Raw genomic sequence first — 14,679 nt, 5'->3', positions numbered from 1 at the left:
TCTGCCAGCTCTGTATACATGCAGGGTGTGTGGGGTGGGGGGGGTGGGGGGGGGTGTGTGCGTGCGCGCCTGGCTTTTTGGTTGGTTTGTTTTGCTGTGTGTTCTAATTCATAGCCTCATGCACACCATGCAAATGCTCTAGCACCATGAGTTCCCAGCCTGTTTTTGATGTGTATGTAAAGTACTACCACCCTCTTTCTGTTTTGTTGCCAGAAAACCTACTCAGGACATTGCACATTGCACACACGCACGCATGCACGCACACTCTACACCCATGGCCTTATAAAATTTTCTTTGGGGTTTTTGTTTTGTTTTTTTATGTGTGTGTGTGTGTGTGTGTGTGTGTGTGTGTGTGTGTGTGTGTGTGTTTGAGGCAGGGTTTCTCTGGCTAACCTGGAACTTACCTCATGCCTCTGCTTCCACCTCCTAAGTGCTAGGATTAAAAGTATGTGCCACCATGCCTAGCCTATTTTGGGGTTTTGAGACAGAATCTTACCATTAAGCCCAAATCAGCCTGGGACCCTATTTATTGCCCAGGCTGGCCTTTGAACTTATGATTCTCCTGAGTACTTGAATTATACATGTGTGCCACCATGCCCAGCTCATGATAGAATTTTATTTTTTAGTTTTTGGAGACAGTGTCTAATATAGCTCAGGTTGGCCTCAAACTCAGTTTGTAGCACAGCTAGCCTTTAAGTCCTGACCCATTTCCCAAGTGCTGGGGTTATAATTGTATGTCATCACACCTAGCTCTAATATATTTTTTAAAATATTTTATTTTTATTTTATGTGTATGAGTATATTGCCTACATGTATGTGAGTGCACCTGTGTCATGCAGTGCCAAGGAGGTCAGAAGAGGGCTTCGGATTCCCCTAGAACTGGAGTTAAGGATGGTTCGTAGCTGCCATGTGGATGCTGGGAATCGAACCCAGGTCCTCTGCAAGAGCAGTCAGTGCTCTAAACTGCTGAGCCATCTCTCCAGCCCCTAAAACATTTTTTTCAAGGACTTTTAAGATCATGGCTGTATGCCAGGCATGGTGGCACACGCCTCTAATCCCAGCACTTGGGAGGCAGAGGCAGGTGATCTCTGTGAGTTCAAGGCCAGCCTGGTCTACATAGTGAGTTCCAGGACAGCTGGGGCTACAGGGAGACCCTGTCTCAAAAAGATAAAAAAAAAAGAGTATGGCTATGCATCCCAATGCATACACGCACACACTTGATAATCTTCACTCGGCCTGCTCTCTAGGAGCTGGCCTTTGTTTTACCTATTACTGTCTCTTTTAGCTCAGCTAGCACCAGGTATGACCTAGAAAAAGAGGCCGCTGACTGAGAGATTTCAGATTTGGCACTTCGTTTTCAGAAAGGATGTTATGAAGCAGGTGGCTGGTTCAGTCCTGTGCTGGTTAGTTTGACCCTGAATATTTTCTCCCCTCTTCTTTTTGCTTTTTTGTTTTGTTTGTTTGTTTGTTTAGTTTAGTTTTATTTTGTTTCTTGAGGCAAGATCTCACTATGTAGCCCCGAGTGGCCTGGAACTGCCTATATAGACCAGGCTGGCCATGAATTTGCAGAGATCTGCCTGCCTCTGCCTCCTGAGTGCTGGGATTAAAGGTGTATACCACCATACCTGGCTCCCTTTTTTCATTCTTTATTTTTTTTTTTTTTTTTTTTTTTAATTTTATGTGTATGAGTATACTGCCTGCATATATGTAAGTACACCCATGTCGAGCAATGCCTGAGGTCAGAAGAGGGTGTTAGATTCCCATGGAACTGGAGTTACAATCTGGTCCTTAGCCACCATGTAGGTGCTGGGAATCGAACTCAGATTCTTTACAAGAGCAGCCAGGATTCTTAACTGTTGAGCTATCTGTCCAGCTCCCCTTTTTCATCTTAAAGAAGCTAGAATCTAGAGACAGAGTCTCCAGTCTCCTGCCTTCACTAACTTAAACGAATGTCAAAGCCACTATGAACTAATAAAGATAGGTGAGCCATTTCTTCTGGTTTCTTGCCTTAAGGTAGATAGAGCACCACTAATTGGGCATGCTGGGACACATCTGTGGTCCCACCTACACTGAGAAGTTGAAGCAGGAAAGTCACTTGAGCCCACAAATTCAAGACCAACCTAGGCAATTCAGTGAGACTACATCTCAAAAAAGAAAGAATTGGGGCTGGAGAGATGGCTTGGTGGTTAAGAGCCCTGGCTTTTCTTGCAGGGGGACCAGGTTCTATTCCCAGCATCCATATGGCAGCTAACAACTGTTAACTCCAGTTCCAGGGGATCCAACGCCCTGTTCTGATCTCCCTGGGCATTGCACGACACCGGTGCACTTAGATATACGCAGGCATACACTCATACACATAAAATAAAAATAAATAAATAAAAAAGAATTTAAGGGGTTGGACAAATGGCTCAGCAGTTAAGAGCACTGACTGCTCTTGCAGAGGACCTGGGTTCGAGTCCCAGTACCCACATGGTAGCTATGAACTGTCCTTAACTCCAGTTCCAGGGGACTCCAAAGCCCTCTTCTGACCTCTGAGGCATTGCACAACACAGGTACACTCACATACATGCAGGCAATACACTCATACACATAAAATAAAAATAATAAAATATAAAAAAAACCAACTTTGCTGAGTACGTAGCTCAGTTGGTAGAGACCTTGCCTAGTGTGCTTGAAGTCCTGGGTTGGATCATAAGCCATGAATAAAATTGAGTATGGTGATGTATGCGTGTGATCTCCTAGCACTTGGAAGGTGGAGGCAGGAAGATCAGAAGAGATGTTCAAGATCATCCAAACTGGATAGCAACTTGAAAAGTAGCCTTTACTACATGGAACCTTGCATTTCAAAAAAAAGTTTTAAATTAAAAATTTTTTAAAAACTAAGGTGCTAATTATTTGAATAGTATCTTTAAGAACTCTACAATAATATTTTAATAAATTCCTTTTTCTTTTTTATTTATTATTTTTTTTATGTGTATGCATGAATTGCCTTCATGTAGGGAAGTGCACCTGTGTCGTGCAGTGCCCAAGGAGGTCAGAAGAGGCTGTCAGATCCCCTGGAACTATAGTTACAGACAGTTGTTAGCTGCCTTATGGGTGCTAGGATTCAAACTGAGCCATCTCCAGCCTTTTTTTGCCTTTTTTTGAGACAGACTCCCTATAGCTCCAGCTGTCCTGAAACTTGCTATGTAGACCAGGCTGGCCTTGAACTCACAGAGATCCACTTGCTACTGCCTCCAGAGTGCTGGGATTAAAGGCATGCGCCACCACACCTGGCCCAATAAAATATTTTTTTAATTAATCTATTACTATTAAGTAATAGATTAAATTGTGATATATTCCAACTTTGGAAAGAGGAAATAGTGGGGAGTGTGCTAACAACGCTGTCCTGTCCAGTGAGTCGTTGTGATCTGTCTGTAATTGCCTTCTGTGTTACCTCCAAAGATGCCAATGTCCGGCGGTACCTCCACTTGACACAGTCGGAACTTGGGAGGTACCATAGGAAAGAGAAGCAGCTGTACCTGGGCATGTTTGGTTAACGAAGAAAAAAGATGCTTCTCCATTGGAACTCAAGTGGATCACTAAAGACCCATCAAGGGGGAAACCTGAGCCTCAGCAAGAGAAATTCACCCTGTACCTCTGACCCAGGTGGATTTCTGTTTTTCCTGTTCTGCACAGCTCTTTGCTGCTTAGACGTCTATATCTTTTACTGTCTATCCATCCGTATATTTGTATAGCTTCCAGTCCATATTATTTTTGAGAATATTTGCCCTGAGAAGTGGACCAGAAAGCATTCATCAGCTGTGGGTAGAATTAACCATCTTTGTGGCATAGATTTCAATGAGATGTTAAGATGTGGTCATATACAGAGGAGAAGGCTAGTAAAGGACTACGTAGTTAGGATGGGCGGTTAGAGCTTCTTGTGTTTCCTCAGATGTCTTTGTTCTCCTAGTGGGAAATATATTTTTTTGTGAAAATATATAATTATAAATTGGACTTAAGTATATTTACATGAGAGATTTGAAATTAGTCATTTTGGGGTTGGGGATGTGGCTCAGTGGTAGATTGCTTGCCTAGCATGTAGAAGGCCCTAGGCCTGATTCGTAGTACAGCAAAGCAGCAAACAAACCCGAACTTTTTTGTTATTTAAATTAATTCCTTAATTCTCCTTTAATATTCCACATACATACAGATTCTTCAGCCTTCCCCAAAGTATCTTTCTAGCCAGGAGTGATGGGACATGGCTAGAGTCCCAGCACTTGGAGTCTAAACCAGGAGTATCACAAGTTCCAGGCCAACCTGGACTACTTAGTGAGTTCAAGGCCAGTCATAACTACATAGTGAGATCTTGTCTGAAAAGCTCACAGGCTAGGGATATAACTTAGTCATAGAGCCTTGGGCTTAATTCCCAGCACTGGAGAAAAGAAAAAAGTATCTCTCTTCTTTTTTCTCCTGGTAATTTCTAGCCCTTGCTTGCTGTTGCTTACACTCAGATCATTGACATATTTATTTATTTTTTCATTAAGCTATTATCTTTTTAAATTTCTGGAGTTACTGCCTGGGATATATGAGACCCTGTTTCAAGAAAAAAGCTTCTGAAATTAAGCATTTAAGTAGTTAATAACCCTCTATCCTCATGCCAAATAAATATCTAAGTGTTGATTTTTGGGGAGTTGTCTTTGTTTTCTGTGGTGCTGGGGATTGAACATATGTCCTAGCACATGCTAGGCACATGCCCTGTCATTGAGCTGCAACCCCAGCTGATAACTGTTTTAAGAGATACATATCTAAGGTGTGTTCATTTTCCTGAAAGACATGGGAAGGACATTTCCATGTCTTCTTGAAACAGTACCATAATAAAGCATGATAAAAACACAAGTCTTATCTTTATCTGTCACTCTGTGTTTTGCAAGAGCTCAAATCCTCACAGAGAAAGGAAATAGTGAGAGGCTGTTATTGCTAAGTGCCTTGGAAGCACGTGATGGAACCCTGGGGAAGCTTGTGTTGCTGTGGGTACAGGGTGCAGATCTAGTGCAGTCCTGCCTCTGGGAGGCTCATTAACCCTGTTTACTCTTTGATGTGAATGAGTTTTGCCTGCATGTATATAAGTGCACCCATGCATGCAGTGCCCATGGAGGTCAGAAGAGGGTATTGGATCCTCTGGAACTAGAGTTATAGACCATTGCTTGTTGCCAGTGGGTGCTGGGAATCGAACCTGGGTCCTCTGTAAGAGCAGCCAGTGCTCTTAACCGCAGAGCCATCTCTCCAGCCTCCAACCTAGTTTATTTGTGACACCCATATTCTCTCAATGAGTTGATTTCTTTGTTCTCTCCTATCATTTTAAAAAATATTTTATTTATCATTTTTATTTTATGTGTATGAGTGTACTGCCTGCGTGTATGTGAGCGCACCCATGTAATGCAGTGCTTCGTAGGTCAGAAGAGGGCTCCGCTTCCCCTGGAACTGGAGTTAAGGATGTTTAGTAGCTGCCGTGTGGGTGCTGGGAATCAAACCCGGGTCCTCTGCAAGAGCAGTCAGTGCTCTTAACCACTGAGCCATCTCTCCAGGCCCTCTCTCCTATAATTTAAATAACATACTCATGAGGGTACAACAAAAAGTTTTCTACCAAATAGTCTCAAAAATTTCAAGGTTATAGTGTGTGGTGGGTATGCCTTTAATTCCAGTACTCTGGAGGTAGAGGCAGGCAGATTTTGAGGTATAGTCCAGACTAGAGAATACATATAATTCCAGGCCAGCCTGGGCTACAAGGAGACCCTGTTGCCAGGCTTGGTGGCGCACACCTTTAGTCTCAACACTTGGGAGGCAGAGGCAGGTGGATTTCTGTGAGTTCAAGGCTGCCAGCCAGGTGTACATAGCAACTTGCAGGCCAGCTGGGGCTAAAAAAAAAAAAATAATAAAAAAAATAAACAAGGAGATCCTGTCTCAAAACAAACAACAACAAATTCGAAAGACAGAACTAACAAAAGTGAATATTCCATTCTTCTCCAAGCCTCTTCGGTTGCTAAACTTAGCCAGGTAGTGGGACATGCCTGTATTTTAGCACTCAGGGAGCTTAGGCAGGAGGATTGCTATGAGTTCAACAGCAGTCCAGAGCTGAGCATGGCCTTGGCAGCTGAGGCTACAGGGAGACCCTATCTTAAAAAATAAATAAGGACCAGTCTGGGTTACATATTGAGTTCCATTACCCAGGGCTACCTAGTAAAATCATAGCTCAAAAAGTCCAAATTAAGAGCTGGGCATGGTGTCGCACGCCTGTAGTACCAGCACTTGGGAGGCAGAGGCAGGAGGATCTCTGTTAGTTCAAGGCCAGCCTGGTCTACATAGTGAGTTCCAGGACAGCTGGGGCTACAGGGAGACCCTGTCTCAAAAAGACCAAAAAAAAAAAAAAAAAAAAAAAAAAAGTCCAAATAAATAGGTAAACAAAATTGTCAAACTGGTTTGACAAAATTTTGTCATGGTGAATCCTATAATGTCATGTTAGCGAGAAATCTTGTATCCTTGATGTTTCTTAGTAATCTTCCACTCACTGACCTTGACTCTAAATCCCTGTCAGTTTCGTTGGAATCACTTTAAGTCCAATCTCTGTCCTACTGCAAAATCTGGTTGTCACTCTGCCCTTGAATAGTCTGCCTTACTGTACTTTTCAAAATTTAAAGTTTTTGTCATGTCGCATGTTTCCCTTGGAGTTGGTTTTACTTTCTGGTGTTCTGTTTCATTACAAAAAGTTCTTAAAGTAAGTGTCTTCTGCATCAATGAGGAAAAAATAAAACTGATATTTACAAATATATCTTAGACATTTACTTGACTAACCCTCTTAGCCCTCTTGGGAGGTAGTACAGTGGTCAGGCTTATATTTCTGTTTCCTTTTGAAGCCCAGCTCCTAATGGAGACGTTACTGAAGTAGGCAAAGGAAGGCATTCCCACCCAGGTCTTGAGGACTCTGACAAGCCTGCATCTTGAAGGAGTCAGCCAGGGAGGATCTAGAAATCTCTGTACTCAGAATTCATGGAGGGAGCGGTTGCTTGCTTTGCCAGGTTTTAATCATTTCCATACCAGATTTGAAGATTGTGAATGAAGAGAAAGATTTCCTGGTGTATGTGGAGGATCACACCTTGGTACATAAGGGATAGTAATTCCTAAACTGAGACCTACCACCTTCACAGTTTTGCCTAAATCTCTGCTTACATGTTACCTCTACTAATATTTCATCAATATGCCAGGGCTAAGGGTGTAGCTCTGTGGTGAGCACTTGCATTGCTTGTGCAAGTCTCTGGGTTTGATCCTCAGCATCAGCCCCTAAATAATTACTTCAATATATTTTAAATTTATCTTTAAAAAAAAACAGGGTATCACTCTGTAGTCCAAGCTGGTCTTGAACTCATGACACTTCTCTGGTGTCAGTCCCCCAACTGCTAGATTATAGGTGTAAACCCATCAGACCCAACTATCTTTTTTTGGAGGTCTTTTTGAGACAGGGTCTCCCTGTAGCCCCAGCTGTCCTGGAACTCACTAGGTAGACCAGGCTGGCCTTGAACTCACAGAGATCCTCCTGCCTCTGCCTCCCAAGTGCTGGGATTAAAGATGTGCACTACCACACTTGGCTATTTTTTTTTACTTTTTAATTTATTTTGTGTACGAGTGTTTGGCCTGCATGTGTATAAGTGCACCCATGTCATGTACTGCCCATGGAGGTCAGAAGAGGGTGTCAAATCCCCTAGAGCTGGAGTTCTGGACAGTTGTTAGCCACTATTTGGTTGCTGGGAACCAAACCTTGGTCCTCTGCAAGAGCAGCCAGTGGTCTTAACTGCTGAGCCATTTCTCCAGCCTCTAGCTGTCTTTTCTTTATACAAAGGTTCTCCCTAAGTTGTCCAGGCTGACCTCTGTCCGCTGGGCTCAAGTGATCCTTCTGCTTGAGACTCCCAAGTGACTGGAACTACAAGTATGTGCCACTCACCTGATTTCAAATATATAAGATATATTTTTTCTTCTGAGCTAGGGATAGAATACAGGGCTTCATGCATGCTAGGCAAGTATGCTCCCACTGAGTTATACCCCTGGCCCATGGCCTCTTCAGTTGAGTATTGCACATGGTTGTAACCTCAGCTAGCCCAATGGTTACTGTGTTCTCCAGATTATCTAGAGAAATTGTTATCTAGTTCATATACTTGTAAAGACATTATGCCTTTTTAGAAATTGATGTTTTAAGCCAACACATTTTTTCCCATTTCTGTCTAACACTCTGCCCCCTTCCCTAACTTCTTTATTTCTTGAGACAGGGTCTCCCTGTAGCCCCAGCTGGCCTGGAACTTGCTAGGTAGACCAGGCTGGCCTTGAACTCACAGAGATCCGCCCACCTTTGCGTCCCAAATGCTGGGACTAAAGGTGTGCGCCATGACACCGGGCTTCCCCCAAGTTCTTTTACGTGAGAATCACAGACCATAAAATCTATCATTTTGAAGCCAATTTATTCTTTTATTTGAGACAGGGTGTCACTATGTAGCCCTGACTGGCCTGGACCTCACTTTGTATATCAGGCTGGACTGGTATTTAGCGATCCACCTGCCTCTGCCTCCTGAGTGCTGGGATTAAAGGTGTATTGCCACCATGCCTGACTTGACAATTGATTTTTACAGGTATTATGATATTTACTGTAGGTACGACTGGGAAACGTGTTCTACTCACCTAGAATAATTCTTACTGTATTATTTATAGCTTTCCCTCTTTCATGAAAGAATTTAAGGCAGTAAAACATTGCATAAATAAAATTAGAAGCTGGGGTCTGGAGAGATGGCTCAGCAGTTAAGAGCACCGACAACTCTTGCAGAGGACCTGGGTTTGGTTCCCAGCACCCACATGTTGGGTAACAACAGTCTGGAACTCTAGTTCCAAGGGATTTGATGCCCTCTTCTGACGTCCTCAGGCATTGCATGACACAGTTGCACTTACATACAGGCAATATACTCACACACATAAAATAAACATAAAATATTTTAACAAAATTAGAAGCCATTTGAAAGATAGTTACTCCATGGTCTGGAGAGATGCCTCAACAGTTAAGAGCACTGATTGCTCTTGCACAGGACCCAGGTTCAATTCCTAGCACCCACATGGTGGCTACGAACCATCCTCAACTCCAGTTCCAGGGGAATCCGAAGCCCTCTTCTGTTTGAGCTTCTGAAATGCATTATTATGGGGGCTGAGGACTGAATTACTCAGATTGTTTGTCTCTACTAGCCAGTTGATGTGATAGAACCTTACTTCAGTAATTAATATCCTTTAGCCCTTTCTTAATGGATTAGACCTTACTAAGCATCGGTTGGTTAAAACACCAATTTATAGCCGGGCATGGTAGCACACACCTTTAATCCCAGCACTTGGGAGGCAGAGGCAAGTGTATCTCTGAGTTCAAGGCCAGCCTGGTGTACATAGTGAGTTCCAGGACAGCTGGGGCTACAGGGAGACCCTGTCTCAAAAAGACCAAAATAATAATAATAAATAAAATATTAGAAAGATAGTCCAATATAAGGAATGTGAGCTGGGCCTAGTGGCCCACTCTATAATCCCAGTTCTGGTAAGGCTAAGGCAGAATGCAGCAAGATCTAGAGAGTCAAGCTAGCCTGGACTAGATAGCAAGACCCTGTCTGAAAAGACCAAGGAGCTGGAAACAGGGGTATACACCTATAATACCAGAATTGGGGAAGTTGAGGCAAGTGGATCAGGAAGGAGGCCAAGGCCAACCATCCTCATTGACTTGGCAAGTTTAAGGCCAGCCTAGGCTACATGAGACCGTGTCTCAAAAAAGAAAAAAAAGGGAAACAAGGAAAAGGAGTATGGCAAGTATATAATTCATTCTTTCTTTGGAGAGAACACAGGGTCTGTTTTGGCCCAGATTAGCTGCCTCAGACTCCCAAGTCGCTAGGACTACAGGTAGTTGCCACTGTACTTGGCTTTACAATTCATTCAGCAGTAGAAATGTTAAGCATCAACTCTTGCTTCCCATATGACTTGTTGAAGGAGCTTTGTTTGGCCAAATCTTCCCCATTCATTTTCCTTATATCTCAAAACCAGTAGCTTGGGAGGAAGAGTTCACGGTTCTGAATATGACACAGGGACTCAAAAAGTGGGAGCAGAAATTCAGAAAATTTACTTGTATTTTGCCCTTTTCCTGTTTTCCTTCCTGCTTTTTATTTGCACTTAGGTCCTTGTGTGCCAAGAGCAGAGGTCTGTAGGGCACCCAATGAGTCCATGCTATAGCTCCACCCCTCACAGCCTGGGAAGATGCCTCACTCACATGGAGCAGCACTCTCATCCCACCTCAACACCCCAAACTCCCATTTCTTTACTGTCTCCATTGCCACTAACCACCTGTAGAAACTTAGGTGGCTAGTTTAAGCCTTTGAAGGCTGTTTTCATCACACTTTGTCTTTTGCGGGTGCTGGGGCCCAAACCCAGGACCTTAGGCATGCTATGTTATAAGCAAGCACTTTACCACTGAGCTCAGTCCCCTGCCCCACATTTTTGGAATTAAAAGTGAGATTAGATAACTTTAAGATCTTCTCATGGGGGGCTGGAGAGATGACTCAGTGGTTAAGACACTGAGTGTTCTATAGAGAACCCAGGTTTGATTCCCAGCACCCACGTGGCAGCTAACAACCATTTGTAACTCCAGTTCCAGGGATCCAATGCCTCTTCTAACCTCCAGAGGCACTGCATGACATGGGTACACCTACCTATATGCAGGCAATACACTCATACACATAAAAAAAAATTTTTTTTTTTTTTTGGTCTTTTTGAGACAGGGTCTCCCTGTAGCCCCAGCTGTCCTGGAACTCACTATGTAGACCAGGCTGGCCTTGAACTCACAGAGATGCACCTGCCTCTGCCTCCTGAGTGCTGGGATGACAGGTGTGCACCACCATGCCCAGCTAAAAGTAATATTTTTTTAAAAAGATCTCATAAGGGGGCTAGAGAGATGGCTCAGCAGTTAAGAACATTGACTGCTCTTGCAGAGGACCCAGGTTCGATTCCCAGCACCCATATGGCAGTTACAAACCGTACTTAACTCCAGTTCCAGGTGAATCCGAAGCCTTCTTCTGACCTCCATGGCATTGCACGACATGGGTGCACTCACATACACGCAGGCAATACATGTATACACATAAAATAAAAATAAAATATTAGCCGGGCGTGGTGGCGCACACCTTTAATCCCAGCACTCGGGAGGCAGAGGCAGGTGGATCTTTGTGAGTTCAAGGCCAGCCTGGTCTACATAATGAGTTCCAGGACAGCTGGGGCTACAGGGAGACCCTGTCTCAAAAAGACCAAAAAAAAATAAAATAAAATAAAAAAAATATCCTGGGATTTCCTTCTTTCCTTTCCCAAGCAGCTGCCATTTCAATACCACCACAGGCTATCAACCTCCCCCCACAAGTCACCGCCACAGGCCTTACTATTTTCTCCCATCTGTTTCTCATCTTCAGAGACCTCAATTCACATTCACAGCATATAGGCAAAAATTTCAAGCTATCAATACAGCTTGTTGTAAAAACAACCAGAGGTCTTTCCAGGTTCAAAGTAGAGGTGACAAAGGGACAAAACCATACAATCAAAAGTATAAGAAAACTAGTTGAGTAACCTACCTTGAACAATGTTTTAAACCAGTACAGGATACATAGTGTCTGGAGTCACAAGCCAGGTTCAAATCCTGGCTCTCTCCTTAACCAGCTCTGTGTCCTTGAACAAATGAACCTGAATCTTAAGTCTCAAGTTTCCTTGACTGTGAAAGGAGATGGTGGGGGCTAACACCCCCACAATGTTGCTGAGGGTTAAGTGAGTGTATGAGGCACCCAACACAGCCCAGCACACAAAAAAGTTGGATTACAAGCCATAAGATTGCCCAATTCATATACTTTTCCTAAGTCAAGTCTAATTGCCCACTGCCTCGCTCACATTTCCTCCTGAGCATCAGACCCCCATGCTTAACAAGAACAGGTGTCAGATACAGGACCTAGATGACAGATATGATGGCATGAAGATTTGAGGAAGAAATCAGCCAACCACAGCTCAAAGAAATAATTTCACTGTAATTTTATATTCCATAATGAAATAAACAGTTACACCTCAGGACAATTCCCAGTGCCCTGGGAGAATGCTGGCTGACCTGCTCTGCCCTGTCAAGTCCTGCTGTCTGGCTGGACAGAACAAAGGCCACGTCCTTTTGGTCTGAGAAGAACCTTCATTCTGTCACCTGGTGCTGACGAGATGCCTCCAACCTTCTGTGTGACCATCTGAGGGTGGCAAGAGCAGGCCTGGCATCTGCTCATGCACCCCCAGGTGCTAATTTTTGGGACCAAGTATAAAATCTTTGGGTGGTCCTCCACCACCACTGCCTTGTCTCTCTGTCTGGGAGCCAGAGAGGGGCTGCACCCCTAGAACGGAACTAGCCTCCGGATCTGGTTTGCTGCGTTTGGCCAGGTCCTCATTGTGAGCCTTGCGGATGTGGCGGTACAAGTCCCCTGACTGCGTGTAGCTACGCAGGCAGTAGCGGCACTCATAGGGTCGCTCACGAGTGTGCACTGTGGCATGTCGCCGTAGGGTGTAAGAGCATGAAAAGGTCTTTCCACATGTCTTACAGGTGGGAACATCCTCGGTAAAACCGCCAAAGCTTCCTGGGGCAGCTTCATACTCAGATGGTGGGTAAAGGGGCTCATGCAGAGCTGGTGGTGCAGGCAGGGGTGAAGTCACCAGTCCTCGATGATACTGCCCTGGACCTGGCAGCAGATGATAGGGTAGATGAGGTTCTGGAGGCAAGAAATGATCACTTGGTCCCACCTCCTCTAGTCCTGTTGGCCCCGGCTCCTCAAAAGCCTCTGGCTGTGAGGGCTGCCCCCCATACATTGCTCCTCTGGGTGGGAAGAGTCCTTCAGGTCCTTGAGACTGCTCCTCAGACACATCAGTCTCCTCATCAGAGATAACAATAGCTTCTACTTTCACCTGGACCAGCTCAGCTTCAACTGGGGGCGGAGCTTGGGATGGGGCTGGAGCTGGGGCAGGGGCTGGGGCTGGGACTGGAGCTGGTGGATAGAAGCCTTGCAAGGGTCCTCCAGTATCTCTTGGTTCCACCACCCTCAGACTCTCAGGAACCACATCAAGAGGGGTCAAGGGCTCCACCGAAACTGTTGGGAGGCCAGAAGAGAAGTAGTTTACAGGAATGGTCTCTGTGGAGCTACTGGGACTGGCCAGAGAGACAGAGACTTCAGCCACTGGTGGGGGAGGTGCCCGTAGATGTGGTGAGTCAATCTCCATGCTGGGTTGTGTTGTGTCAGCCCCACCAGGCACTGGAGGCTCATCTGCGGGACGGGCAATAGGTAAGGGAGTAGCTGGGCCCTTCCACTCCTCTTTGCTCCAGCGGACTGACGGCTCAGCAGAGGCCAACGAAGGCTGAGGGCCACGAGAAGTGCCTGACAAAAACTCCAAACTAGGGGAGTTAATTTCCTCCTCCTTCTTGGTGCTGTCCGCCTCTGCCAGAGCCCGGGCTTGCAACCGTTGCTTACACACCTTGACAATGTCGTTCATGTGCAAGTAGCTGGCAGCTGCTAGCACATCCTCTAGAGGAGTATCACCCCTAAGTGCCAGCTGGCCAGCATACATAAAGTCCAGAAGCAACCCAAAGGCTGGGGCTGTGACGATTTCATTGTGAATACACACCAGATCCCTTTTGTCCAATTCCCGCTCCTTGTAAAAAAGCTGGAAGAAGGGGCTGCAGGAGGCCAGCACAGCCCGATGGGCCAAGAACTGGGTACTGCCAACCATCACAGTGCAGTCACAAAGGAAACCCTGGGACCGCTGCTCCCGGAGGCTCTGCAGCAGCTGCTGACTGTGTTCTGGGAACTCCATAGCACCCCAAGAAGGGAAGGGTGCCCAAGAAAGGTCCCTGGGAAGAAAAACAGTGGATTAGGACAAGTAAGTTCCTCACAACCTCAAGTCAGCCCTTAACCAGGGTTTGTCATCCTAAGGCCTTTGGCAACCCAGGCCCCACCCCAAGACCTGGTTTCAGTTAACTGCTCTTTTTTCTCCTAGGTCCCACCCAAAGACCTGTTGGCTCCGCCCTCCCAGACCCAACCGTAGGAATCGTCCCCGCCCCTGTTCGAAAAAGCCCTGCCCCCGGAAGTCCCGCCCCCTGACCAGCCTTCGCTTCCTCAATGCCCTGCCGGTGGTTTCCAGTGGAGCCTCCAACTAGGACTCTGGCGCCCCAGCTTTCCCGGGCGATGGCTCCACGCCCCGCTCCCGGAGCCCCCTGCGCCTCTCCCTCTCGCATTCCGGGGGCCAAGGACTCCCCGCGTCGGAGCTAACAGAGAAAGCTGGTCCCTCACCCACGACCTAGCAGCCACCAGACGAGCTCCGCCCCTTCCCACCTCCTCTGTCTTGATTGGCTCAAGCCCGCCCTCTCTGGTCGTGGATTGGTCCACCGCATATTGCCCCGCCCCTCGGTGACCCGCTCTCCAAATGGGCAGTCGCTGCCATTGCTCAGACACCGAGGCGCAGGATTGGTGGACAGTCCTGTCCTAAACTTTTCCCCCACCGCCCGCCTTCTTTGCCCTAGAGCCTTCGGGATTGGCCGAACTCCATTTACCTGGGACCTGGGCGGGCGGGGACTCG

The 14,679-nt window shown here is 45.9% G+C and overlaps 2 protein-coding genes across 5 annotated transcripts in view; one reads left to right on the top strand and one right to left on the bottom strand.

Annotated features, from left to right (window-relative positions):
* Ttc9c (tetratricopeptide repeat domain 9C) overlaps nucleotides 1–4,878 on the top strand; it is a 13,345-nt gene extending 8,467 nt beyond the window's left edge. For both annotated transcript variants that reach the window (XM_029565599.1, XM_029565600.1), the window contains one exon: nucleotides 3,445–4,878. In XM_029565599.1, the coding sequence (XP_029421459.1) occupies nucleotides 3,445–3,539 (95 nt within the window). In that variant the 3' untranslated portion in view covers nucleotides 3,540–4,878. The remainder of the gene's footprint in view (nucleotides 1–3,444) is intronic.
* A 7,206-nt stretch (nucleotides 4,879–12,084) lies between these two features.
* Zbtb3 (zinc finger and BTB domain containing 3) lies at nucleotides 12,085–14,427 on the bottom strand. 3 transcript variants are annotated; one of them, XM_008837509.3, is made up of 2 exons: nucleotides 14,394–14,427; nucleotides 12,085–13,954 (listed from the first exon to the last, which is right to left on the bottom strand). In XM_008837509.3, exon 2 carries the CDS (start codon nucleotides 13,915–13,917, stop codon nucleotides 12,358–12,360), a length of 1,560 nt encoding a protein of 519 aa, XP_008835731.1. In that variant the 5' UTR covers nucleotides 13,918–13,954; nucleotides 14,394–14,427; the 3' UTR covers nucleotides 12,085–12,357. The 3 variants fall into 3 exon arrangements, with proteins under 3 accessions (XP_008835731.1, XP_029421457.1, XP_029421458.1); XM_029565597.1 differs by lacking the exon at nucleotides 14,394–14,427 and adding an exon at nucleotides 14,206–14,387; XM_029565598.1 differs by lacking the exon at nucleotides 14,394–14,427 and adding an exon at nucleotides 14,210–14,387.
* Between the last annotated feature and the right edge of the window lie 252 nt (nucleotides 14,428–14,679).

The sequence above is a fragment of the Nannospalax galili genome, unplaced genomic scaffold, assembly GCF_000622305.1.
Source record: "Nannospalax galili isolate Female #2095 unplaced genomic scaffold, S.galili_v1.0 scaffold818, whole genome shotgun sequence".
Taxonomy (NCBI): Eukaryota; Metazoa; Chordata; class Mammalia; order Rodentia; family Spalacidae; genus Nannospalax; species Nannospalax galili.
Note: the sequence above shows the minus strand (reverse complement) of the source record. Positions and strands in the feature narration are given on the sequence as shown.